The sequence below is a fragment of the Actinia tenebrosa genome, unplaced genomic scaffold, assembly GCF_029948245.1.
Source record: "Actinia tenebrosa isolate PJP-AT-01 unplaced genomic scaffold, QUT_ActTen_1.0 PGA_scaffold5__44_contigs__length_20552954, whole genome shotgun sequence".
Taxonomy (NCBI): Eukaryota; Metazoa; Cnidaria; class Anthozoa; order Actiniaria; family Actiniidae; genus Actinia; species Actinia tenebrosa.
Genome location: NW_028292582.1, coordinates 15,551,285 through 15,578,996, shown reverse-complemented (window position 1 = coordinate 15,578,996; position 27,712 = coordinate 15,551,285). Strand labels below are relative to the sequence as shown.

At 37.7% G+C, this 27,712-nt stretch overlaps 3 protein-coding genes, 2 long non-coding RNA genes and 1 pseudogene across 6 annotated transcripts; 1 reads left to right on the top strand and 5 right to left on the bottom strand.

Moving 5' to 3' along the window:
* Positions 1 to 16: 16 nt before the first annotated feature.
* LOC148906702 (uncharacterized) lies at positions 17 to 639 on the bottom strand (annotated as a pseudogene).
* Positions 640 to 866: 227 nt separating this feature from the next.
* On the bottom strand, positions 867 to 3,704 carry LOC116305846 (uncharacterized). The gene is made up of 4 exons (XM_089038102.1): positions 2,804 to 3,704; positions 2,058 to 2,417; positions 938 to 1,937; positions 867 to 882 (listed from the first exon to the last, which is right to left on the bottom strand). Exons 1-4 carry the CDS (start codon positions 3,702 to 3,704, stop codon positions 867 to 869), a joined length of 2,277 nt encoding a protein of 758 aa, XP_088894228.1.
* Positions 3,705 to 4,180: 476 nt separating this feature from the next.
* Positions 4,181 to 5,472, bottom strand: LOC116293040 (uncharacterized). The gene is made up of 2 exons (XR_016121309.1): positions 5,239 to 5,472; positions 4,181 to 5,132 (listed from the first exon to the last, which is right to left on the bottom strand). It is a non-coding gene; the product is annotated as an uncharacterized LOC116293040 (long non-coding RNA).
* A 4,706-nt stretch (positions 5,473 to 10,178) lies between these two features.
* On the bottom strand, positions 10,179 to 27,654 carry LOC116309081 (uncharacterized). 2 transcript variants are annotated; one of them, XM_089037808.1, is made up of 7 exons: positions 27,445 to 27,654; positions 19,447 to 19,647; positions 19,027 to 19,167; positions 17,729 to 18,034; positions 17,199 to 17,339; positions 11,998 to 12,180; positions 10,179 to 10,272 (listed from the first exon to the last, which is right to left on the bottom strand). In XM_089037808.1, the coding sequence occupies exons 1-7, from the start codon at positions 27,515 to 27,517 to the stop codon at positions 10,199 to 10,201; spliced, it is 1,119 nt and encodes a 372-aa protein (XP_088893934.1). In that variant the 5' UTR covers positions 27,518 to 27,654; the 3' UTR covers positions 10,179 to 10,198. The 2 variants fall into 2 exon arrangements, with proteins under 2 accessions (XP_088893934.1, XP_088893933.1); XM_089037807.1 differs by lacking the exon at positions 19,447 to 19,647 and adding an exon at positions 26,499 to 26,699 and having other exon boundaries at positions 27,445 to 27,653.
* LOC148906701 (uncharacterized) lies at positions 12,484 to 14,159 on the top strand. The gene has a single exon (XM_089037806.1). The coding sequence runs from the start codon at positions 12,484 to 12,486 to the stop codon at positions 13,891 to 13,893; it is 1,410 nt and encodes a 469-aa protein (XP_088893932.1). The 3' UTR covers positions 13,894 to 14,159.
* On the bottom strand, positions 22,716 to 23,601 carry LOC116305853 (uncharacterized). Its single transcript, XR_016121308.1, has 2 exons — positions 23,390 to 23,601; positions 22,716 to 23,287 (listed from the first exon to the last, which is right to left on the bottom strand). It is a non-coding gene; the product is annotated as an uncharacterized LOC116305853 (long non-coding RNA).
* Positions 27,655 to 27,712: the final 58 nt, after the last annotated feature.

Here is a 27,712-nt window from a genome sequence, read left to right as displayed (position 1 = left end):
CTTGATGATCATATAGTCATTCATTAATATCTCTATAGCCTATAGCCTTAGTATTAATACAATCCGGATCGATATCCCGTTTGTCATCTTCACTTGATAACGCCACTTTATTTACCGTTTCTGTGTATATCTGATGTTTATGACTTCTGATAACATTCATCTTTCTCATTTGCTGCTTACCTTTGAATAAGCATTTTTTATAATCACCGGATGATATTGTCTCTTTCACAACTGACTTTTTGACACCCTTGCACCGTTTTCCAACTTCATCATCATCTGTCTTATATGCATATAGTTTTGCTCTAAGGCCTATGAATTCTGTTATTTCTATTCCTGCTGTTTCATCTTTCATCATTCCAATAACTTTTTTGTTAATCCTATTTTGATTCCATTATGGTCTACTGGATAATTACTCGTATCGAATTTATCCTCAATATCTTTCTCAATATCTTTATAAAAATCCTCTGTCACTATCTCATACATTAGACTATCAGTATCTGTGAATAATAGTTTTGCCTTTTCTCCATACTTTGGTTTAATATATATATAATGGAAGTCATACATAAGTTTCTTTGATAGGTCTAAGATACTCATACCTACGTATATAGGTTTGTTGAAAACTAATTCTGTTTTACCCATGTGTACGGATGCTAAATTTTCAGAGAATATTGTGCGTTTCATATAGTTTGGTTTATTAATTAATTTTGCTGCTTGGGATTCATTTGTTACTAGTTTAATATCTTGCCTATTACGGATGTTCTCCATTGTCTTTCCGAACACGCTATTGTTCATCAGTTTGAAAAAGTCTTTCTCGAAATCACTTTTAGCCTTTGTCCGGAGTTCTGTGTTGAGACTAATATATGGTTTCAACCACTCGGATTCCTGAAATGTAATACCTCTGCGTATTTTTGTTATTTTCAATCCAAGGCTTTCATACAATTTCAGCGTCTCATGATGGATAACATATTTTGTCTTATCACATAGGTTAGGAATAAGTTTTTCCACTTTGTTAATCATTAGTCTCTCAGGTGCTATAGGGTACTCGTTATGCAAGTTATGCAATTCAACTGGATACTCTAAATCTACTTCTAGGATGCATGGAAGCTTATTCCAACTCTTAATCTCTAGCTTATTCATCCATTTAAACCCATGTGTAGGTAGTTTCTGACTCATTGACCATCCGTATAAATTATTAGCGTCAAGGTATTTGATGAATTTGGACTTTTTCTTCTTATCAAATTCTCTCATATATTTGTTGTTAGCTTTTGAATAACGTTTACTAATCATCGAGATTCCACCTCGAATACCAGACTCTACCATAAGCAACATATCAGGATCGGTTAATAGTTCTAGACTAACCTTCGTCTTTTTCAACATAGCGTCCCAACTGAGCCCTGGAGCTGTGTAATACCATGCTGGGTCTAGTTTATAATTTTCCATACATACATCCCTGAATGTCTCAAAAACATCTGCCAATAGGATGACATCACTCTCAAGATACAGATTGTGGTACTCACGCATGGTTTTAATTTTAAAGACATTCCATACTTCCTGAGCATGTTTATAATCAGTGATGGGTGTTGGTGTATTATTCAACTTGTTAAAAAACGCTTCTATCGGAGGTAGAGATGTTTCATTTAATTTATCCAGTGAGTTAACATAATCATATGGATATACACCTTTTCTAAGTAATAGGTTAAGCTTCTTACCTTTGTAGAACATATTCATATTCCTACATTGGACCTTCTCTAGATTACCAACTAGTGAATCCAACGATGAAGCCATAAATTTGAAACTGTCAATGAATCTTATCTCTCGTTTCACATTACTTATCTTACCTTTCTTGTTTTCAAATGTATCTACTATTATTTCCTTTTTGAAACTGATATATTTCTCCTCATTGTTTGGGATACAATCTATTTTACCTCGTGTAACACCTAGATTTTTTATAAATAGATGTGAGTCATAGCCTGATAAATTATGAAATATTACCGGTATATGCTTAGGTGTCTTGTAATTCAAATTACAATCGTTATGTGCAGCCCCTCGATATTTACCTGTAAGATGGTCATGATCTAATACCTTGTCACCATTTAATTCCTGCTCACAGATATGACAGTGGGTAGCCTTTTTATGATCCGTATTATCCTTATCTGTCAGTTTCACCTTCTTGTTGTAATGATATTTCATATATATACTTCTAACTGTCTTTTCTATTGATTCCACAAATTTTTGTCCTATATCCTCATCCTCTGACTTAGCAGTATATCTGAATATTTTTGGTTCATATAGATTATCATCATAACATTTTACCATAAAACAGTAACCAGATGGTTTATGCATTTGATATTGTTGGGTGTATGATTTCGTATCTTTTGGTTGACATGTTGATATACCCTTAGTGAAACATTCGAAGTCTGCATAAATGACAAAAGGTACCCGCATAGAGTGGTTATAGTTTTTAAACGATAGTGTAGTTCCCTCTTTTGGTAATGTTATCTTAACCGCATCATGATTCTTACAATATTCTGAGTGTTTGTCTAGGACCTCTTTCGTTTTAAACGAGTTGAGACACCTTTCACAATAATATCTACTTTCCTTGTGTTTTGTGACCTGTGAGGTTAACAGTCTGCTAATATTCTTTATCCAACAATAGTGATTTGTCTTATTATTTGAGATCATAAGCAGATTAATCGTTTGTTCTCTGCTTTCACAGTTCCACTTATTCTAATCGGATATACTTGACCATTTCTATACCCGTATACGTTGACCCCATACTTTGGATTCTTATTTTCGAACTTACTTATCTTATCCACTTGGACAGGGAATTCAATACCCTCCCAGTTGAATTTTCCAGCGTTTGATTTTAAAATCTTTGAAATTCTATGTGGGTTTCTCTCTGCTGGATATACGGCTGTTGTCACTGCCCACTTGAAACATTGATTATCCTCATTTTCAGGGTTAACAATAGCCTTCTTCAACTTGAGCTTCAGTGGTAGTTCAATCCATGATTTTGCTGCTATAGGTTGGTATTTATCGATATGAATATCTAAGTTTTCCACTTTGCTAAATATCCAACCTGACCCACTTTTTTGGAAATTGCTTACCTTTTCTAATATATCTCCAATCATCGTTTCACAAACATCTCCGATATCCGTTGCTTGTGTAATAATCTCCATATTGCTGTGGAAATATCCGTATGTGTAAACCGCTTCTGTGGAATGCTGCTTTTTATAAAATTCACACTCTAACAGTAGCTTGATCTTAATCGGCTTTTTTTGTTTCTTAACCATCACAATAACATCGTTCTTATATTTTTGTAGAAACGATTTAGGGTCTATCTTATTCTCACCCTTTATTCTGTAAGATTTTAGAAACCCCTTCATTATCGACGCCTTTTTTCGTATGGGTGCTTTCTTCTTTAAAGCTTCCACATGTGCCTTGAACGTCTTAATATGCTCTTTAGACACATGATCAACCACCGACGAGTAGTTTTTTCGTGGGACTGAGTACCTTGGGTTCATTACCGCATCAAGATTAAGATATTCATCCGAATCTGATACAATATCTTTATCCTCATCCACTTTAACATGATGGTAAATATAATCCCTGCCTAGGTAAGAGTTATGCAACCCGCGATCCTCCGATAGATGAAAAACATCCGGTGTTTCAAGATTATATTTTGATATTTTTTTCCCTGACATTATAATTTTATGATGTGTCATCTCTTTATATACTTATAGATATAATTTTTTTGTAAAGAGTAAACGCATCTGGAATCTCATACCATTAGACATGTCTAGACTTGTACAAATGATGTCACGCAATATAACAATGTTGTTTAAAAATTTCCTAGAATTTGGAAACCAAGCATAGAATCCAAGCATAGAATCCAAGCATATAATCCAGTCATATAATCCCATAATTTTATCCCAGGACAAAATTGTGCCAGAACCCCCCCTTTACTACTACTCAATATCATTAATAAAACTATACTTGAGACTATATCATGAGTCATCTTGTGGTCTTTGTTTTCACATCACATGCAAATCACCTGTTGAGACAAGATTCCTGGGTCGGTGCGATACTACTGAAATATAGTCCGCCAAGTAACGCTTGCTCACCTGAGAAGGGATGGTTTTCAAAAGACTATTATTACGAGCTAAAAGATCACACGAGCTAAGATCTTTTCCCATTTTATTGTTTTGTTGGAGTACACAAATGAAAACTCAAACATGTTCATTTTGTTTACAGAATAAAGTAAGACTAGATGCATATCTGCGTGAACTCGGGCTTCATAGCAGAAAATCGAAAGAATTCTTCGTGAACATTGTCACCCTTTTAGATGGTGCAAAGTCTGTGCAAAATCACGCGTGCTAAAAATGTTGAGGGTGTAAGACTCCATATTATTCATTACTTGAAACAGCGACGAGTCCTTCCCCATATCCGCCATTACTTAAGCATGTGCTCATGGTTGATTCTACGCATGCGCATAGACTTTGATTTGACGCATGCGCCTTAGGGCTTCGAGGGCGATTTGTGACTGAAGAAAAAAAATAACGAAGCCCAATTTATACCTCGGGCATTTCTTCGAAAGCCCGAGTAATAAAACAGTATATTACTGTTAACTATATTATATAAATTAGATTAAATTATATTTTACAACCACCACTCCCCATGCGGGGCTCTTCCGTGAGGTTCCCTCCACACGCATTACCACTACATTCTATATTTACAATATACAACACTCAACTCACATATTGCTTTTTACGAAGGGAAGAAACTGGAGATCCCGAAGAAAACCCTCGTGGCAAGAGAGAGAACAACACATCAAACAAACTCAACTCACTTAATATCCAGTCTGAGCCTGGGATCGAACCCGGACCACAGTGGTGGGAGGCCACCCATTCTACCCTAGTACAATGAAGGCATTCAATACCATTCAGCACTAAGAATAAGAGTGCACTTTATCTTATTGACAAGGAAGGCTTTGGTCAAATGATGGATACACTTCCATCCTCAGCCCTCACGTGACCTGGTGGAGTAGTCACGTGATCATTACAGCAACCAATTCAGCAGCAGCTCGAGGAGAATGATGGAAAACGTGAGACTTGCTTTGCCAACTACAGAACCTGCTGAGACTGAAAATCAAGTAAATTTGTAAAAGGGAAATAGTGATAAAAGCAAATGTCAACTTTAACCATGTCACGTGATTATCGATGACAGACTGATACTGACCTGGAGGTTGGACGTCAAAGATCTGACAGTTACTGATATCTTCGGGGAGTCTGGGACTTGTGATGTTCTTGATGCAGCAATAATACTGGCCGGCGTCTTTAGGTTGTACGTCATGGATGGTCAAGGTGTGATCCTTGAAGCCATCCATGTTAGAAAAAACGTACTTTCCTTTGGATGAGTTATCTGATAATAATGAGAGAAAACAATGCGTTATACTCTTAGGAATGAAAAACAAAATGTTTGATTTTTCCATCCAAAACCGTACTAGTATCTATCGAACTACACTTTCTATGATTCCACAGACGTTTCCGAGAGTTCTTGAAAAAAAGAACTATAAAAATATCTACTTATTCACCCACGCATCCACCCACCAACCCACTGACGCACCATCCATCCCATCCTATCCATCCTAGACTTTCGCAAAGTCCGCCGCCCGCTTTGTTTTTTTTTTACTGGGCGCACGACGGACTTTTCGACCTTGCTTCCCGCTAAATTTACCGACCCAAAAATCAGTCGGTAAATTATAGCCAATCACAATGCTCGAAATCCAAGCTGTCAATCACAATGTAAGATTAGTAAGATTAGTAAGATTATCTCTACGATTCCCATCGGCATCTGTCAACACAACATCTGTCTGACAACAGGAGATCAATATCTGAGGCCATATCATAGGGTAAAAGTAAATTAGGATACGAAACTATAAGAGAATACCTGAAACAAAGTATAGAAGCGTATCTTTCAGGCAGAGATATTTTTATATCTGCACCTACAGGAGCGGGAACAAGCCTGACATTTGAGATCGCTCCATTCGCCTTAGATTTTATGAGGTTCAGTGAGAATAACTTAATCGAGACTGTTGTTGTTGTTGTCCCTTTGGTCTCCTTAATGAAAGACCAAGTAACGTCTTTAAAATCAAAGGGGATCTCTGCTTCCTATGTTGGAGACGACTAAACAATTTCCGTCTATAGTCATTGTTCGGAACTTGACTGGCGCAAAGAAAGCATATTTTTTGTTTGGACGCAGGAGATATCGCTATCCTTTCAACAGTTTTAGTTGGAGTTATAGCATCAACCATTATTATTGATAAAACATGTTTTGCTGCTCCGGATATAACATGAAGAAACAAATAAATGAAAACCACAATTCTTTAGCTCCGCCCCCGAAAGCCGACCCTCCCGTATCAAATTCGGAAATGGCGGGAAACGCAAATGAATATCCTGCAAGTTCGACAAGTCGACCTCTCGCGACTTCGTCGCTCGCTCGCTGCGCTCGCAAGATTCTCGCTTCGCTCGAATTAAAAAAACGCCGAGAAAACAAGAGAGGTCGACTTGGGACAAGTCTATATCCATCCCATCCTATCCATCCATCCATCCACATCCATCCATCCCATCTAGCCATCTATACACCAACCTACCCACCATCCATCCATCTCATCTATCCATCCATACTCCAATCCAACCCCATCCCTTCTATCCCATCTATCCATCCATTCATCTATCCATACCTTTAGTATGAATGACTCAGATGTCATCGTTGAGCAGGTTTTTTCTTTTCCATTCGGTCACCAGTGGATTTCCCTGAGCAGCGCACACAAGCCGATTCACGTTCTTTTCTTCTTTCTTTTCAGGGGAAAATCTAGGCTGAACTAAAGAAATAATTCCAGTAACGATCATGTTGCTGTAAGTTTTTTATACCGATGTTTTCTACAGCAATGTATCAGCACCCATATGAGTAATTGAACTGACCTCTTACGATAATAGTTTTCGTGATATTTCTCTTTCTAATTCCTCTCAGCAGGTACTCCAAGTAACAAGAATATGTACCACCCACATCAGCTAGGCTTACGTTCAAAACCAAAGGTTTAATTGATGAGAAATGGGGACAATAACTTGCGATTACAACCCTTCCATCTTTTGCCCAGGTAAACTTGCCGATGGTTGTCATTAACGGGCCTTTGTTAGCAACGGTGACATTACAGCTGAGTTGAATTCGCTCCCCAAACTTTGCTGTTACATTACCAGAGGCGTGAACTTCAGGGATCTCGCTTCCTGTGGGTAAAAATGTAACGATCCGTCATGATTTGGTTCTTGCCAGGTTGTGATTCGATGAGAATTGAGAAGTACTTACTCTCAATAACAGTGACAGTGAATCCATATTCATGTTGACTACCTCCTGTGTGTCCTTGGCATTCATAACCGCCATATCTTGAAACATCATTCATTATGACTTCATTGAAATGCAGAGTCACACGTAGCTTTCTTCCGCCATCTAGAAATATCAGAAACAACCCATAATCTCTCTGCTCAGTACTTTTATGTCTATCAACTGTTGTTTGAATAAACTCTTGGTATTGGTTCATCAAATCGCAGTGTTGTCTTAAGGTGCGGCACTAGGGCAAAATCGCGCAACTATTCACACCACACTGTTGTGTAAAACAAAATATTATTGAGTAAAGAGTATCTATTTAGCGCACCAATGATAACATGTTTCACGCGGAGTGGCAATACCAGCAAAATTTGCTCTGCATTTTCCTATGCAACAGTGTTGCGCACCTTTATTAGTTTTGCGTGGTGTAACCACAGTGTGAATGTCGTGTGATGTAGACATATGAAGTATGGTGTTACTTTTACATGCGTGATATACCACAGTTTGGTGTTAGCGATGCGCGACATAACCACAGTGCGATGTGGTGTCAGTTACTCTTGCGTGATGTAACCACAGTGCGGTGTGGTGTTACTCTCGCGTGATGTTACCACAGTGTGGTGTGGTGTTACTCTCGCGTGATGTAACAGTGTGATGTTACTTTTCTTGACACGACAGCTTTCATTATATCACTAACCCAAGGTTTCATTTTGATAATAGATGCGTCCATCCGGTCCTTCATCTCTTATGGGTTTAACGTCACCAAAACGACTCTTGCTCACAAATACTATCTCATCTGGATTGGAAACTGTGTCTTCGACTACGCAGGTAACTTTTGCCTTTTCCTTTTCAATAGCGTACAGATTATCTGGATACGGTGCGACTATCTTAGGAGCACCTATAGTTAAGCAAGATAAGAATGATGGTGTTGGTATAAAGCTGTCGTAATAATAATCATGCTTTTGGTTTGTGGGCTACCGAAATATGAAATGTAATTTGATCTGATCGTTACTCATCCTGCAAAGCCAGAATTTTATTCTTTACGATATACGTACGGACACGTTTTAAATCATGTTAATTTTTTATGAGCAATTAAATATCTGAAATACGTTCTCGACATTTAGTAATCCCGATAAGTTCTGTTCAAAAAAAATTCTGAGCAAACGAACATACATAAACAACCCTTCATTACCTATACTTGCTCCAGACAGACAACAGAAAGATATAGTTATAACAAGCCTATATCGCTTCGAAAGCGATGATGTTTCGGCCCGTTATCTATTTATTGTGTGGCATTGCTGTATAAAGAATTTTGTTCTTGCTTTGGTAATGATTGGGTCTCCTGTATATTGAAAATGGCAGACAAGAGCGATCTCGCGGTACACTTTCACGTTGCAAAGTCTTACGCAAATTTCGATGGAAACATTTGTTATAAAATTCTCTTGGACGAAACACATCGTAATTAAGTTTTTTGAAGATTTTAGTGGTTCTTGCTTTGAAACATCGTAATATCATAACGTCTCGCCGAACAAATGAGAGATCCGACAATAGATATAAACAATGATCGAGTATCGCAGAGAGCAGAGTACAAAGTGCAAAATATTTTGGCACATGAGCATTACTGTACGCGCTATGTTGAATGTAGGATACTTTTTAAACCTTCTTTCTGCTCTTTGACATTTATGGTAAATGCATTTAGCTCTTATATCGTAACTTGAAGAAAATGCGAAAGTCTCAATTCGAACGAAAAGATACAAGGCTTGTCTTTGACCAGTGCGCCGTCACTTTTCAATAACTTACCTACTTGGCGACTTGGACCTAGATACTGACTTAGGAATAAAATACGCATTGTCGTAGGGTTAATCAATAATATATTTTTTTCCAAAAAATGGCGTCATGCGAAAGGGCATAATATAGTCTACACAACTACCTCACAGAAGATTCACCGTAACTCTCCGAAATACTCCGCATGGTGAAATGTTTTACATTTTCCCATTGCTTATGATGGAAACGGCATATGATTGGATTAGGTGCAAAACTCTGACAGCTAAATGACACGCACGGAGACTATTATGGGCCGGCAAGACGAAGACATATCTTCTTTCCTCACGAGCAATCTCTCTGCTGGACAGCGATTAGCTGCCAAAAACCAAGGCAGATCATTAGATGAGGAAACCCTCCGTCGGTATGAAACCCGCCTCATGGATTTGGAGGATTTTGCCAAGTCCCAAGACGACAAGGCTGTTTTATTCGGAGAAAGCAAAAGACCTTTTCTCGCGGCAACGATCGTGACTTTTTTGCGTAAGTAAAAATTCAACTAATTTCATCCTCGACTTCCAAACTAGAAGAAGAAGAAACACGAAATAGATGAATACCTATGCATAATGTTGTCAACTCAAACTAATGGTATAAAGCCTCTAATTTGTAATGTTAAAAATTGAAGTATTTATATATATATATATATATATATATATATATATAAATTGATGAGAGTTAAAGTGATAGTAATATTACCCGCCAAGTAACGCTTGCTCACCTGAGAAGGGATGGTTTTCAAAAGACTAGTATTACGAGCTAAAAGATCACACAAGCTAAGATCTTTTCCCATTTTATTGTTTTGTTGGAGTACACAAATGAAACTCAAACATATTCATTTTGTTTACAGATAAAAAAGTAAACTACTGCTAACTATCTTATATAAAGTACAATGAAGGCATTCAATACAATTCAGCAGTAAGACTAAGAGTGCACACATCCAATGATGGATACACTTCCATCCTCAGGCCTCACGTGACCTGGTGGAGTAGTCACATGATCATTACAGCAACCAATTCAGCAGCAGGTCGAGGAGAATGATGGAAAACGTGAGACTTGCTTTGCCAACTACAGAACCTGAGATGAAAACCAAGTAAATTTGTAAAAGGGAAATAGTGATAAAAGGTAGGTAGGTAGGTTACCTCTATTTAAAGACACTTGCCCCATTAACTGCAGCTGATTTCCACAAGGGGCGTGTGGATGAATATTACAATGAAAAGTTAATACTATTTTATATTCTAATCAATAATCAATAAAAATAATGAAAATAACATATATATAGCTGTTAATTAAGCTACAATAATACGTAGTAAATTAAGTAATAAATTAATTTATAGATACTAAGAAATAGATAGAGTGTGAGTGACAATTTCAGATTTAAATATGGCCAGTGATTTACGATTTCTTAAGTTTTCTGGTAGGGAGTTCCAGACTTTTGCCCCATCATAAGTAAAGCTTCTTTAACTAAATTCTAGGAAGAGGTAACTGCAGTGAGGTACTGGAGCCCCTTAAGTTGTAATTTTGTATCGCTTTGTTTTTTTTGTTTTGTAAAGAGATCTACAAGACAGTCAGGGGCCATTCCGTTAAGTATTTTGTACATGTGCTTGGCTTTTGTTTTCTCTCTTTGGTTTTTGAGAGGTTCCCAGCCTAGAGCTTTCAAAGCTTCCTGGTGGGGAGTTTCATTACTCGTATAAGTGATTACTTTTGCAGATCTGTTTTGTAATTTCTGAAGACGTTTAGCGTGACCTTCACCAAGAGTGTCCCATACCTCACTACAGTAGTTAAAGTGCGGCTGTACTATAGCATTATGTATGCCAATCAGATTTTCTCTGATATGCTATCAACATGCTCATCCCAAGAAAAAAACTGGTCAATCCCCAAACCAAGAACTTCCTCAACTTCCTCTATTGATCTCCCAGTTGCTGTCAGATTAGTATCATCAGCAAACATACGAGGTATTGTTTGCCTTGGGTACTCTGGTAAACCATTTATGTACAAGAGGAAGAAGAGCGGGCCAAGAATGTAACTCTGAGGAATTCCGCATCCGATCCGGCTCTCTGAAGACAACAATCCATTTACCATTTACCTGGCATGCCTGTTTACGACCCGCTAGAAAACAGGTGTTAACTTTAACCATGTCACGTGATTATCGATGAACTTGAACTTTTCTTTATTTACACACATATAAATGTTTACAAGTATGTATATACATATAATACATTTTGAAATGAAATACGAGATTTTTTGAGGAAAAAATTACAAGAGTGTTGTTCATGGTACAGTGTGTGTGGTTGTCAAAATAGTGTAAACTTTCAAGTCGACAGCCACTTTAATCAATAGTAAAATGATGTGGGTGAAATAGGATCAAGACGGGGGAGTATATTATACCAATTACAGTTTAAATTAATGATAGCTATTACATACAAGAAGAATTGGAAATGGATTTACATTAAGATACACAACAAGTATTATTATAACTATATATACATATATACATATGCATAAATACATATCTATATTCACATACATGTTTTTAATAAGATAAGAAGTAACTAACATCAAATTTATTGTAGTCTTATTAAGCGTCTTTTTAAATATGATTTAAATGCAGTCAGTGATTTGCTGTTTTTTATAGGAGTTGGGATGTTTTCCCATATTTTGGTTATTGCAGATCGGAACATAAATTTGCCATAGTTAGTACGAGATGGGGGAGGGACAAGATTGTTTGTTGAAGCATATCTGGTATTACAAGTATGATGAGATTTTGCTAACTTAATAATACGATGACAGACTGATACTGACCTGGAGGTTGGACGTCAAAGATCTGACAGTTACTGATATCTTCGGGGGGTCTGGGACTTGTGATGTTCTTGATGCAGCAATAATACTGGCCGGCGTCTTTAGGTTGTAAGTTATAGATGGTCAAGGTGTGATCCTTGAAGCCATCCATGTTAGAAAAAACGTACTTTCCTTTGGATGAGTTATCTGATAATAACGAGAGAAAACGATGCGTTATACTCTTAGGAATGAAAAACAAAATGTTTGATTTTTACATCCACAACCGTAATAGTATCTATCGAACTACACTTTCTATGGTTCCACAGACGTTTCCGAGAGTTCTTGAAAAAAGAACTATAAAAATATCTACTTATTCACCCACCCACTGACGCACAATCCATCCCATCCCATCCATCCATCCATCCACAGCCAGCCAGCCAGCCAGCCAGCCAGCCAGCCAGCCAGCCAGCCAGCCAGCCAGCCAGCCAGCCAGCCATATAGCTAGCTATCATGGCGGAAGGACGCGATTTTAACTCTCTCGTCGAAACTGATTTAAAATCAAATTTACCACTGAAACTAGAAAGCGACCGCGGTAAGCAAAGGATAAAATGGCTTGGTGAGTTCGAAGATTTAAAGGAATTTGCGAATTCAAGCCTTAAACTTAGTGGAAATTGGTCTTTTACGAGCAATAACGGAGGATTCCATGTTCTTAAGTCCGACACTGTAACTCTGTGTTTCTACCCAAACACGAAAACCTTGAATGTTCAGGGAGCGAAACAGGAATCAATGAAGGAAAAGATTATATCTTTTATTTCTGAGGACCGCGAGGAACAAAATGGAAACTGTAATGTAGAATCAAGTCCCGAATCAAGCTCTGAATCAGAAGATGAATCTGAAGAAGAAGAAGAAGAAGAAGACAAAGATGGCGTCGAGGAGGGACAAAAGAAGACCGAAGAATATGTTTCAAGTCAACCGAAACACGATGATATTCAAGTTCTTTTCTCAAGTATTAACCCTCCCACTGGGGATAATCAATGCCCTGACTGCCAGAAAAACGCCAAAGATATCGAGGACTTGAAACGAAGACTACAAACTATCGAAAGAAGATTTATGGAGTCAAATACTCCTTCCTATGAGGTTCTTCAAGCAAAATTCCAAATGCTTCAAGAAGAAAGAAACAATCTTTTATCATTATTATACTCGTCCAGATATTCAGCTCCAATCCAAAATTGGAATACTCCTCCATGTCCAATGTTTAACAGAACGTCCGTATATCACTCTGACGAAGCTAACTTTAATGGAAGCACTCTTAATTCACAACCCAAGAAGCAGAAAGTTGCACAACAACGCAAAGAACGACAGACAACCAGAGAGATGAACCAAAACTCCGTTCAAAACGAAAATCAAAATAACGAACCCTCTAAAATACCCGAAGTATTCGTTATTGGCGACTCAATGCTAAAATACATCCAAGGAGATAAACTGTCAAGAGATCAAAAAGTCAAATGTATGTCGTATGCTGGTGCCACAGTGGAGGACACTGAGGATTTCATCAAACCTTCCATAAGGAAAAAGCCTAAGAAAGTGATAATACACTGCGGAACGAATAATTTGAACAGCGACAAACCTAAGGTGATCAAGAACAAGCTTATTAAATTAATTGAGAACGTTAAGAAGGAAAGTTCAAGTACTGAAATAGCCTTTTCCTCCATTATACGTCGAAAGAACAATCAAGTAATTAATAACAACGTAAATCAGGTAAACCAACTATTGAAGAAATATTGCGAAAGCAATAACATAAGTTTTATTTGCAACGACAATATTGACGATAGTTTTCTCAATAGAGGAGGTATCCATCTAAATCGTCAGGGGGTAATTAAGCTAGCTTCGAACTTTAGGAATCATATTAATAATCATTGATTTAATCAAGTTGTCAGTGCATTACCACATTGTTCATTTTCAAAGCTCTTCCAGACTAACGGTTTTAAAATGGGAATCTTAAATATAAATAGTTTAAGAAAACATATCGACGAGCTCAGAATCGTTATGTCCAATGACATCTTAGATATATTAGCCATTAACGAAACTAAATTAGATAGTAATGACTGTGATTCTCAGTTTTCCATCCCTGGATACGCGCTGATACGTCGAGATAGGAATAAACATGGAGGTGGAGTTTGTTTTTATATTCGTGACTCAATTAGTTTTCGTAGGAAAAAGAACCTAGAGGATGATGAATTGGAAATAATAATTATTGAGATTAGAAAGCCGAATTCTAGTCCCTTTCTCGTAATAACATGGTATCGACCTCCGAAACTACCTTTAGATTTCTTTGATAAATTCGTAAACGTTCTTCATATTATAGAAGATAAATACAAAGAAATTTACATTTTGGGGGATTTAAATTGTGATCTGCTTTCTAATCCCCCCGAGTTGCATACTTCACGGCTCAATGATATACTTGATGAATTTCAATTGGAGCAAATAATCAACGAGCCAACTAGGGTTACGAAAAAGACAGAGTCCTTAATCGACCATGTAATATCAAATTGTAAGAATAATATTATTCAGTCTGGAGTTTATGCACTATCTATTAGTGACCATTATTTGGCTTTCGCCATCAGGAAAATTGGTATCCCAAGAGGAAGACCTAAAATTATTGAAACGAGAAATTTTAAAAATTTTGACTGTGAAGACTTTGAAAATGACCTTAAAAACACTGTTTGGCCACTCTTCGACCAACTAAAAAACGTGGACGAAGCATGGGCAAGCTGGAAAAAAATCTTCTTAAAAACTATTGATAAGTACGCTCCCACTAGGTTGATAAAAGTGCGCAACAAACCCTCTCCCTGGATAAATGCTAATGTTAAACAGGAAATGCATAACAGGGACTTCCTAAAGAAAAAGGCCACGAAGTCTAATGACCCAGAAGACTGGTCTAAGTATAGAAAGATGAGGAATTTTGTTAATCAATTAGTTACTAAGACGAAAAGGAAATTTTATCAAGATCAAATTGAAAAACACTCTCGTGACACCAAGAAAACTTGGAAGACAATAAATAATCTCAGGGGCAAGAGATCACAAAATGTTGAAATCAGCGAAATTAGGCAGACTGTGCAAAATACTGTTACTAATCCAAAGGATGTAGCAAATGTCCTTAACACTTATTTCACAGAAATTGCCGGTAAATTAGCTTCAGAAATAAATTCTAAACGTGCCAGTAATGTAAATTTCGCTGATTATGTTAAAAAAGTAGACCATGTGTTTACTTTTCGTTTGATCGATTCCTCTAGAGTACTTGAGCTTCTGCAAGGTATTAATACTGCTAAAGCAACTGGTCTTGATAAAATTCCAAATATTATTCTAAAAGCAGCGGCTCCTCATATCTGTAATTCATTAACTACCCTTTTTAACCTTTCGATTAAAACAAATATTTTTCCGTCGGAATGGAAAGTGGCTAAAGTCACCCCCATTTTAAAATCTGGTGAACAAGATGACCCAGGCAACTATAGACCTATTTCAGTTACTTCTGCTATCTCCCGCCTTTTTGAAAAACTAATCTGTGAGCAGCTGATTTCATATCTTGACGAACATAATTTACTAGATACCCATCAGTCGGGCTTTAGACCTTATCACTCAACTTTAACTGCGCTTTTAGATCTAACAAATGAATGGTACTTCAATATAGACAGGAAAATGATCAATGGTGTGATATTTTTAGACCTTAAGAAGGCATTTGACACCGTTGATCATAGTATATTGTTAGCAAAACTAGAATATTATGGGTTTAACGCCACAGTCCGACAGTGGTTTCAGTCATATTTGACTGGCAGATCGCAACAGTGTTCAATCAATGGAGTACTTTCCGAAGCCCGTCCCATCTCTTTTGGTATACCTCAGGGGACAATTTTGGGCCCAGTTCTCTTTTTAATCTACATTAATGATCTACCGCGTTGCCTCGACTATAGTACAACTAGGCTTTATGCTGATGATACCACTTTATCATTTTCTGACTGTGGAATTAATAACCTGAATAATCAAATGGATATCGACTTAGAACATGTAGCTTCTTGGCTCTGTGCCAACAAACTCACTTTGAATGCTGTAAAGTCAGAATTTATGTTAATTGGTTCCCGTCAAAGAATTTCTACTTTAGATGACACAGACTTATGTCTGACTATAGACGGTACCGCGTTAAAACGATCTAAAGAAACAAAATGTCTCGGCGTCTATATTGATGAAAATCTGACTTGGCGTTCTCATGTTGAGCACATTAAAAAGAAGATTGCATGTAACCTAAGCACGTTAAAGAAAATTAAGCCAATTCTAAGTAGGCCCTATCTAATCAAAATCTATAAGAACATAATTGAGCCTTACTTTAACTATTGCTGTTTAGTTTGGGACAGTATCGACGAAACTTTAACTAGCAAGTTACAAAAACTACAAAACCGTGCAGCCCGTATAATTACTGGCGCACCGTATTTAAGCGTACGAACGAGTCAAATTTTTAATGAACTCAAATGGATACCTTTAAATGAACAAAGACTGCAACAAAAGGCCATTATGATGTTCAAAATCGTCAATGATATCGTCCCATCTTATTTAAAAGATATGTTTTCCAGCCAGATTGGTACTCAATCTTACAACTTAAGGCGTTCTTCTAAAAATTTACAAATTCCAAAAGCCAGAACTGACTATTTCAGAAATAGTTTTGCTTTTACTGGAGCCTGGCTTTGGAATTCTCTGCCTCAGTCATTAAAAGAAGAACGATCCTTAAAAGTATTTAAAAAGAAAATAAAAAGCTATAGGTTTTGCACTGATGACAACTAATATTTAATCGTTTTAGTTCTACGAAATATATCTAATTAACCTATTATCTTATTTCAATTGTATATTTATTGTATCAGTGTAGCATTTGTATATTTTACATAATTATCATTTGTTAATATAGTTTTTACGGCCTCTAGGTAGAGCAACATTAAGTTTTTTATCTTGATATTGATAGAGTTACCGTGCTTAAATAAAGATTATTATTATTATTATTATTATCCATCCATCCATCCATCCATCCATCCATCCATCCATCCATCCATCCATCCATCCATCCATCCATCCATCCATCCATCCATCCATCCATCCTTCCATCCATCCATCCATCCATCCATCCATCCATCCATCCATCCATCCATCCATCTCTTCTATCCCATCTATTCATCTATCCATACCTTTTGTATCAAAGGTCCAGATATCATCGTTGAGCAGGTTTTTTCTTTTCCATTCGGTCACCAGTGGATTTCCCTGAGCAGTGCACACAAGCCGATTCATATTCTTTTCTTCTTTCTTTTCAGGGAAAAATCTAGGCTGAACTATAGAAATAATTCCAGTAACGATCATGTTGCTGTACGTTTTTTATACCGATGTTTTGTACAGCAATGTATCAGCACCCATATGAGTAATTGAACTGACCTTTTACGATAATAGTTTTCGTGATGTTTCTCTTTCTAATTCCTCTCAGCAGGTACTCCAAGTAACAAGAATATGTACCACCCACATCAGCTAGGCTTACGTTCAAAACCAAAGGTTTAATTGATGAGAAATGGGGACGGCAATAACTTGCGATTACAACCCTTCCATCTTTTGTCCAGGTAAACTTGCCGAGGGTTGTCATTACCACGCGGCCTTTGTTAGTAACGGTGAAATTACAGCTGAGTTGATTCGTTCCCCAACACTCTCGTAGATTAGAAACATTTCATACCTGAAACATAGATGCTACCAGTAACATTATACTCCTTGACATTTCTTAGCTTGGATGTCAAGTGACAAGTGAAGATACCACCAACATCAGGACGGTCCACATAAATCTTGAGGGATTTAAGGGACTGTTCTCTTGGGTAAAGAACTTTTTCAATAAGCCGACCATCTTTGGCCCACATCAGCTTGGTTAGTTCAGTCTGCCTTGCAGAAGTGGCTTGACTGATGGTAAGGTTACAACTAAGTACAATATTATCTCCAAATTCTGCTGATACATTGTTAGAGACTTCAATGCCTGGAAGCTCACTTCCTGTTATAATCAAATAGTATCAAGCATGTAAAACATATATGTCATGAAGATGAAGATTTTACAGAGTTATTCTAATTCAAGGGTAGTGTAGTCTCACCTCTACAGAGGTTTCAGGTTTTATTTTTGGACTGACTCAGCATCACGTTAGCAGAATTTATGATGTCTATCTCTTGGTGTGAGGGCTTTTATCCTGATTTGTGGATGCCTATCTTTCCAGTTAGGAAGTGAGTTAGGAAGTGAGTTAGGAAGTGAGTTAGGAAGTGAGTTAGGAAGCGAGTTAGGAAGCGAGTTAGGAATCGAGTTAGAAATCGAGTTAGGAATCGAATGGTATTTTATTACAGAATATAAAATATATATATATATATTAATGCCAAAAAAAGAAATCGCAAGTAAAACGTCTGCATCAGCCGGTAATTTTTAATATTATGGGTGTTACGCAACGTAAGACATAAGAGACGTGTTGACTATCACTCGTTCGCTGACAAAAATGTTTGCTGGCTGAAACATAGTGTTGCCGGCACACCCAATTTTTCTTTTCATTTTTGAAATCAGCGTTAAATTCTCTATAAAATATCTTTCTATGAACATTTTGCAATGATTTCTTGATAAAGTAGCTAGTCACCTTAAGACAATCTTGGCTAAATCCAAAAAACCTGATAACTTCTTATCATATTATCCACCTTCGAAGACTCATGATTAAAGTTTCATAGTGCTTGATTTCCTAACTCGCTTCCTAACTTGCTTCCTAACTTGCTTGTTAGTTTGTCTCTCCTGATTCTCCTATTCATTTAGGGTTCAATCTGTATGTTAGTGATGTCCATGATATTGATCAAAACAGTGGTTGTTTCAGGATTCCATCCTCTATTGAGCTGTGCATTGACTTTGATTAGCCCAGTGGTTGTTTTGAGGTTTGATTAAATTTTAAGGTTTTGACAGCAAAAACAAAGTGTGAATTCAACCGATTGATATATGTATAAAACAAATTTACTTACTGTCAATAACAGTGACAGTGAATCCATATTTATGTTGACTACCTCCTGTGTGTCCCTGGCATTCATAACCACCATTTCTTGAATCATCATTCATTATGACTTCATTAAAATGCAGAGTCACACGTAACTTTCTTCCACCATCTAAAAATATCAGCAGAGTTTGTTAGGTCTCTCTCTTGATGTGAGGATTTTTTCAATAAGCTGTGCCGTCCTGACTTTGATAAGTCAAGTGATTGTTCCAGGGTTCGATGTGTGAGTTAACCTTGCCCTGATTTGGGTCAAACCAGAGGTTGTTTCAGGTTTTGATCAAATTTAAAAGTAGTTTTTTGGTCCAACCGAGGTTTTTTAGTGCTTTTTTTCATCATTAGAATCGAACAATATTATGATTTAGGCAATCTCTTTGAGCTCATGATCACTAACCCAAGGTTTCATTTTGATAATAGATGCGTCCACCAGGTCCTTCATCTCTTATGGGTTCAACGTCACCAAAACGACTCTTCCTCACAAATACTATCTCATCTGGATTGGAAACTGTGTCTTCCACTACACAGGTGACTTGTGTCTTCTCATTTTCAAAAGCGTAAACATTATTTGGATAAGGAGCTACTATCTTAGGAGCACCTATAGTTGGCAAGATAAGAATGATGGTGTTGGTATAAAGCTGTTGCCAGAATTCTATTCTTTACGATATATACGTACAGACACGTTTTAAATCATGATAAACTTTTATGAGCAATTAAATACCTGAAATCCGTTCTCGACATTTAGAAATCCCGATAAGTTCTGTTCAAAAACAATTCTGAGCAAACGAGCATACATAAATAACCCTTCATTACCTATACTTGCTTCAGACAGATCTCAGTCAGTGTTATATGGATCTCGATCGTTTACAGATCTGACACGCTTATATTGAATAGATAGATATATTCAGACTGTTGAAGAGTCGCCTGTGTTATTGCTTTTGGTTTTCCATTTGATTAACACTTACCTTGAGCAGAAGAATTAAAGTACAACAATAAAATCGACAAAACTCTTGGTGATCCACAGGGATTCCATGGCTGTGTCTTTCTTCCACTAGTATTCACTAGATTCGTCAGTTCAGCTTGCTTACAGATGTTTTGTTTTTGGTGGCAAAACAATAGCTCGCTGCTGACATATGCGTGAGATGTCATCTCCAAAATAGTGTAATATCATCACTCATTACTAAACATTTCAGATCGAAAGTGAAGTGCTGCGGATTGATTAGTCCTTTTCCTTCATATTGTGTTATGGGAGAATCAATATAGTAAGATGGTATTGGAAAGGGAAAACTTGTTTCCATGGAAAAACTTAATAAACAGCAAGTTTATGTCATATCTTCAATAGTAAAATGTCTATATAACAATAAGTGAAATTATAATTGGAATAAAACAAATAAAGTTTATAATTTCAATTGATTTATCTCCCTTGTGAGAGAAAACCGTAAATAACGTCGTTTTACAACCCACAACTATTAATGTTTCTATTTTTCATGGGCTATGTTTCATAATTAAAAGCAACAGTTTAGTTATATATGCTCTTGACCTGTAAGTGAATGGTTTCAAAAGCATTTACATACATCTTGTAACGCAAAAAGGAAAAGTACCAAAAAAATGTTAGGCATCTTCAAATGAAGTTTGAAATACATAATATAAGTTTGAAGGACATTTTGTTTGTAGGGAGCCATATGAAAAAGCCTTTCAATACAAAATCCTAAATTCCATTATGTATACGAATGACAAACTTTACAAAATAGGTTACGTGACCTCAAATAATTGTTCATTCTGTGATATACAAGTTGAAACTTTACATCACGTTATGTTTCTTTGTGTGTTTGTTAAGAGGTTTTGGGAGGATTTTGAGAGTTATTGGTTCCTGAAAACCAAAGAAAAAAGGCCATCTTACATTGCAAGATATTATCTTGGGAGTTGAACAGATGTTGAACAAAAATGTTTAACTTACAAAATTATCTGCTAATATTAGGAAAGATTTATATATGGGACTGCAGGAAATCTAGGTCAATCCCAAAGTTCAGTGTCTTTAAAAACTTTATGCAAAGGAAATACGAAGTAGAAAAATATGTTGCTATAAAAAACAAGACCTTAGAGCAATTTTATAAAAAATGGTCTTTTAATATTTAAATGTTAAGGTCGGGGTCGCACTAGGCTAAGTTTTGTTTACCTACTTTCGCATTTAACAAAAATTTGCGATTTCATCTTTTGCCAGTTCCAATTTTTAGCGAGGTCGCACTAGGTGAAAAATTGATTCCCTAATTTGACACACATCAGTACTCAAGGGACATCATGTATACTTAAAGTTCAGATTATGTTACATTGAGGTCAATCACAGAGGTAAACAAGCTTTTGGCGGGAAACACTATTTGGTCTTTCTGGCAAGATGGATGTGACAAATATATTATTATTAGCTGTAGGATTTCTACTGAACTTCCAGTTACAAACTCAACAGCAGGTTGTGGCCCTAATGCTAGTGCTCATGCAACACCAACAAGCTCGCATGAGGATGGCTATGATTATGAGAAGGCGAAGATTGAGACAGAATATTCGTCGCCGTTCGCCTTGGTCTTGGACTCTTCCACGTCCGGCAGAATCATGGTTTGAAATCCATTTTTAGTAGTTTGGACATGATCTGAGCTTGAAGTTGTGCTCGAGTTTGAAATCGGAGATTCCGTCTGTCGTTGATCATAGCTCTGCTCTGTCACAAAAGCCGGGTTAAATTGATAGCTATTCATGTAGCTTTGGCCTTGATACATTTGGTATGGGTCTGGATGATATTGATATCCCGAATCATAAAAACTGCAGTTTGGAACCGGCTGAAAAGCGTTTCGACGGTCCATTATTGCTCACTTTTAAAGGTCAAGTGATGCAATCTCCCGCCAAAGTGAATGCTTCAAAGGATACATGATACCAGTCATATGACGAGAAGATTGACACTTTAAACACTAAAACAATAGGTCTGTTTGCTTTTCTAAATTTTAGGCTGTCCTGAGGCAGCCCTTCGGCTTCTTTGAAGATTTTGGCGAATGCACTAAATTTTGGCGAACGCCAAATTTTGGCAGAAACGGGGTCGCATTTATTTTCGTTAAGTGATGACAGAATCGGCACTTAAAAAAACACTTTTTCGCCTAGTGCGACCCCTGCCTTATATTTGTAAAGCAATACAGTTATTCAATGGTCACGCAACAATGAATGTAGACACACTGTTATATGAAGAAACCAAAATGTCAAAGTTTTGATTTCACTTGGACTATTTTGCCGACGCCTGTTAAGTATTGACCTGTATGTCGTAAAAGAAATGGCGTAACATTACAAATAGATTATTATGAAGAGAGGTTTAAGCGTATTTCACAACCTTTTCAGTAGTATGTGACTATCAGTTACTAGTTGGTCTACAAGTCTTGTTAAAAGTAGCTAGTGATCATGTTGTTAGTAGGTCAGTGAATGATCCAATATCATTAACAAAACTATACTCGAGACTATATCATGAGTCATCTTGTGGTCTTTGCTTTCACATCACATGCAAATCACCTGTTGAGACCAGATTCCTGGGTCGGTGCGATACTACTGAAATATAACCCGCCAAGTAACGCTTGTTCACCTGAGAAGGGATGGTTTTCAAAAGACTAGTATTACGAGCTAAAAGATCACACAAGCTAAGATCTTTTCCCATTTTATTGTTTTGTTGGAGTACACAAATGAAAACTCAAACATATTCATTTTGTTTACAGAATAACGTAAGATAAAACAGATTATATTTTACAACCACCACTCCCCATGCGGGGCTCTTCCGTGAGGTTCCCTCCACACGCATTGCCACTACATTCTATATTTACAACATACAACACTCAACTCACATGTTGATTTTTACGGAGGGAAGAAACTGGAGATCCCGAAGAAAACCCCCGTGGCAAGGGAGAGAACAACACAACAAACAAACTCAACTCACATAAGATCCAGTTTGAGCGAGGGCTCGAACCCGGACTACAGTGGTGAGAGGCGAGCGGTAAGCCACTACGCCACCCATGCCACCCTAGTACAATCAAGGCATTCAATACAATTCAGCAATAAGTCTAAGAGTGCACTTGATGTCAAATGATGGATACCATTCCATCCTCAGGCCTCACGTGACCTGGTGGAGTAGTCACGTGATCATTACAGCAACCAATTCAGCAGCAGCTCGAGGAGAATGATGGAAAACGTGAGACTTGCTTTGCCAACTACAGAACCTGAGATGAAAACCAAGTAAATTTGTAAAAGGGAAATAGTGATAAAAGCAAATGTCAACTTTAACCATGTCACGTGATTATCGATGACAGACTGATACTGACCTGGAGGTTGGACGTCAAAGATCTGACAGTTACTGATATCTTCGGGGAGTCTGGGACTTGTGATGTTCTTGATGCAGCAATAATACTGGCCGGCGTCTTTAGGTTGTACGTCATAGATGGTCAAGGTGTGATCCTTGAAGCCATCCATGTTAGAAAAAACGTACTTTCCTTTGGATGAGTTATCTGATAATAATGAGAGAAAACAATGCGTTATACTCTTAGGAATGAAAAACAAAATGTTTGATTTTTCCATCCAAAACCGTACTAGTATCTATCGAACTACACTTTCTATGATTCCACAGACGTTTCCGAGAGTTCTTGAAAAAAAGAACTATAAAAATATCTACTTATTCACCCACGCATCCACCCACCAACCCACTGACGCACCATCCATCCCATCCTATCCATCCTAGACTTTCGCAAAGTCCGCCGCCCGCTTTGTTTTTTTTTTACTGGGCGCACGACGGACTTTTCGACCTTGCTTCCCGCTAAATTTACCGACCCAAAAATCAGTCGGTAAATTATAGCCAATCACAATGCTCGAAATCCAAGCTGTCAATCACAATGTAAGATTAGTAAGATTAGTAAGATTATCTCTACGATTCCCATCGGCATCTGTCAACACAACATCTGTCTGACAACAGGAGATCAATATCTGAGGCCATATCATAGGGTAAAAGTAAATTAGGATACGAAACTATAAGAGAATACCTGAAACAAAGTATAGAAGCGTATCTTTCAGGCAGAGATATTTTTATATCTGCACCTACAGGAGCGGGAACAAGCCTGACATTTGAGATCGCTCCATTCGCCTTAGATTTTATGAGGTTCAGTGAGAATAACTTAATCGAGACTGTTGTTGTTGTTGTCCCTTTGGTCTCCTTAATGAAAGACCAAGTAACGTCTTTAAAATCAAAGGGGATCTCTGCTTCCTATGTTGGAGACGACTAAACAATTTCCGTCTATAGTCATTGTTCGGAACTTGACTGGCGCAAAGAAAGCATATTTTTTGTTTGGACGCAGGAGATATCGCTATCCTTTCAACAGTTTTAGTTGGAGTTATAGCATCAACCATTATTATTGATAAAACATGTTTTGCTGCTCCGGATATAACATGAAGAAACAAATAAATGAAAACCACAATTCTTTAGCTCCGCCCCCGAAAGCCGACCCTCCCGTATCAAATTCGGAAATGGCGGGAAACGCAAATGAATATCCTGCAAGTTCGACAAGTCGACCTCTCGCGACTTCGTCGCTCGCTCGCTGCGCTCGCAAGATTCTCGCTTCGCTCGAATTAAAAAAACGCCGAGAAAACAAGAGAGGTCGACTTGGGACAAGTCTATATCCATCCCATCCTATCCATCCATCCATCCACATCCATCCATCCCATCTAGCCATCTATACACCAACCTACCCACCATCCATCCATCTCATCTATCCATCCATACTCCAATCCAACCCCATCCCTTCTATCCCATCTATCCATCCATTCATCTATCCATACCTTTAGTATGAATGACTCAGATGTCATCGTTGAGCAGGTTTTTTCTTTTCCATTCGGTCACCAGTGGATTTCCCTGAGCAGCGCACACAAGCCGATTCACGTTCTTTTCTTCTTTCTTTTCAGGGGAAAATCTAGGCTGAACTAAAGAAATAATTCCAGTAACGATCATGTTGCTGTAAGTTTTTTATACCGATGTTTTCTACAGCAATGTATCAGCACCCATATGAGTAATTGAACTGACATTTTACGATAATAGTTTTCGTGATGTTTCTCTTTCTAATTCCTCTCAGCAGGTACTCCAAGTAACAAGAATATGTACCACCCACATCAGCTAGGCTTACGTTCAAAACCAAAGGTTTAATTGATGAGAAATGGGGACGGCAATAACTTGCGATTACAACCCTTCCGTCTTTTGCCCAGGTAAACTTGCCGATGGATGTCATTAATGAGCCTTTGTTAGTAAAGGTGACATTACACTGAGTTGAATTCCCACTCCAAACTTTGCTGTTACATCACCAGAGGCGTGAACTACAGGAAACTCGCTTACTGTGGGTAGAAATGTAACGATCCGTCATGATTTGGTTCTTGCCAGGTTGTGATTCGATGAGAATTGAGAAGTACTTACTCTCAATAACAGTGACAGTGAATCTATATTCATGTTGACTACCTCCTGTGCGTCCTTGGCATTCATAACTGCCATATCTTGAATCATCATTCATTATGACTACCTTGAAAGGCAGAGTCGCACGTAGCTTTCTTCCACTATCTAGAAATATCAGAAACAAACCATATTCTCTCTGCTCAATAGTTGTCTATCAACTGTTGTTTGAATAAACTCTTGGTATTGGTTCATCAAATCGCAGTGTTGTCTCAAGGTGCGGCACTAGGGCAACAAAATCGCGCAACTATTCGCGCTACACTGTTGTGTACAACAAAATATTATTGAGTAAAGAGTATCTACTTAGCGCACCAATGAAAATATGTTGCATTTTCCGATGCAACAGTGTTGCGCACTTTTAATAGTTTTGCGTGATGTAACCACAGTGTGAATGTCGTGTGATGTAGACATATAAAGCATGGTGTTACTTTTACATGCGTGATATACCACAGTCTGGTGTTAGCGATGCGCGACATAACCACAGTGCGATGTGGTGTCAGTTACTCTTGCGTGATGTAACCACAGTGCGGGGTGGTGTTACTCTCGCGTGATGTTACCACAGTGCGGGGTGGTGTTACTCTCGCGTGATGTTACCACAGTGCGGGGTGGTGTTACTCTCGCGTGATGTAACCACAGTGCGGGGTGGTGTTACTCTCGCGTGATGTTACCACAGTGCGGGGTGGTGTTACTCTCGCGTGATGTTACCACAGTGCGGGGTGGTGTTACTCTCGCGTGATGTTACCACAGTGAGGGGTGGTGTTACTCTCGCGTGATGTAACCACAGTGCGGGGTGGTGTTACTCTCGCGTGATGTTACCACAGTGCGGGGTGGTGTTACTCTCGCGTGATGTTACCACAGTGTGGTGTGGTGCACGGTGTTACTCTTGCGTGATGTAACAGTGTGATGTTACATTTCTTGACACGACAGCTTTCAATAATATCACTAACCCAAGGTTTCATTTTGATAATAGATGCGTCCATCAGGTCCTTCATCTCTTATGACTTCAACGTCACCAAAGCGACTCTTGCTCACAAATACTATCTCATCTGGATTGGAAACTGTGTCTTCCACTACGCAGGTAACTTTTGCCACTTCATTTTCAATAGCGTACAGATTATCTGGATACGGTGCGACTATCTTAGGAGCACCTATAGTTAAGCAAGATAAGAATGATGGTGTTGGTATAAAGCTGTTGTAATAATAATTATGCTTTTGGCTTGTGGGCTACCGAAATATGAAATGTAATTTGATCTGATTGTTACTCATCATGCAAAGCCAGAATTCTATTTTTTACGATATATACGTACGGTTACGTCTTAAATCATGATAAACTTTTATGAGCAATTAAATATTTGAAATCCGTTTTCGACATTTAGAAATCCCAATAAGTTCTGTTCAAAAAACATTCTGAGCAAACGAACATACATAAATAACCCTTCATTACCAATGCTAGCTCCAGACAGACATACAGAAAGATATAGTTAGAAAAACACCAAAAAAATAGGCTAGAAAAGACGTCAACATTGAGCCGGCTCATATCTATATAGAGTGCCCTGGATAGAAACGAAAAACAAATAATCCCTGTTTTTGGATTACAGTATTTGGTGATTTCCTTGGTACAGGCTTTCACTTAATCGTGGTTGGATGTGAAGTTGAAAAGTTTAATAGCATGCATTCGCTTTATTATTTCCATTTTGTAGGCATTTATCTTTTGACATTCCATGCAGTATTGCTTCCAAACCTGTGGCTTCTAAAGCGATCTCAGTCAGTGTTGAATAGGGATCTCGATCCTTTACAGATCTGACACGCTTATATTCAATAGATATAGATATTCAGGCTGTTGAAGAGTCGCCTGTGTTATTGCTTTTGGTTATCCATTTGATTAACACTTACCTTGAGCAGAAGAATTGAAGTACAACAATAAAAGGACGACAAAACTCTTGGTGATCCGCAGGGATTGATCCATGACTGTGTCTTTCTTCCAAGCTGAACTCTGACGAATCTAGTGAATACTAGTGCTTATAGATGTTTTGCTTTTGGTAAAACTTCAGCCACGATGTGACACCCGAATGGAAAAGTCAAAACAATGAAACAAGACAACAATAAGATCCCTGCTGACATAGTACATCTATCTCTGAAACAACTCCTTCTGACTAACTAC

Coding starts and splice junctions, on each gene's coding strand:
- LOC116305846 (XM_089038102.1), bottom strand. CDS start 3,704: ATGTCAGGGAAAAAAATATCAAAATATAATCTTGAAACACCGGATGTT. Junction 2,418..2,803: donor TGTCCAAGTGGATAAGATAA/GTAAGTTCGAAA, acceptor TCATTTATGCAG/ACTTCGAATGTTTCACTAAG. Junction 1,938..2,057: donor AGATCATGACCATCTTACAG/GTAAATATCGAG, acceptor TAAAAAATCTAG/GTGTTACACGAGGTAAAATA.
- LOC148906701 (XM_089037806.1), top strand. CDS start 12,484: ATGGCGGAAGGACGCGATTTTAACTCTCTCGTCGAAACTGATTTAAAA.
- LOC116309081 (XM_089037808.1), bottom strand. CDS start 27,517: ATGGATCAATCCCTGCGGATCACCAAGAGTTTTGTCGTCCTTTTATTG. Junction 19,168..19,446: donor TTATCAAAATGAAACCTTGG/GTTAGTGATCAT, acceptor TGATATTTTTAG/ATGGTGGAAGAAAGTTACGT. Junction 17,340..17,728: donor TGGTAGCATCTATGTTTCAG/GTATGAAATGTT, acceptor TTATTTCTATAG/TTCAGCCTAGATTTTTCCCT.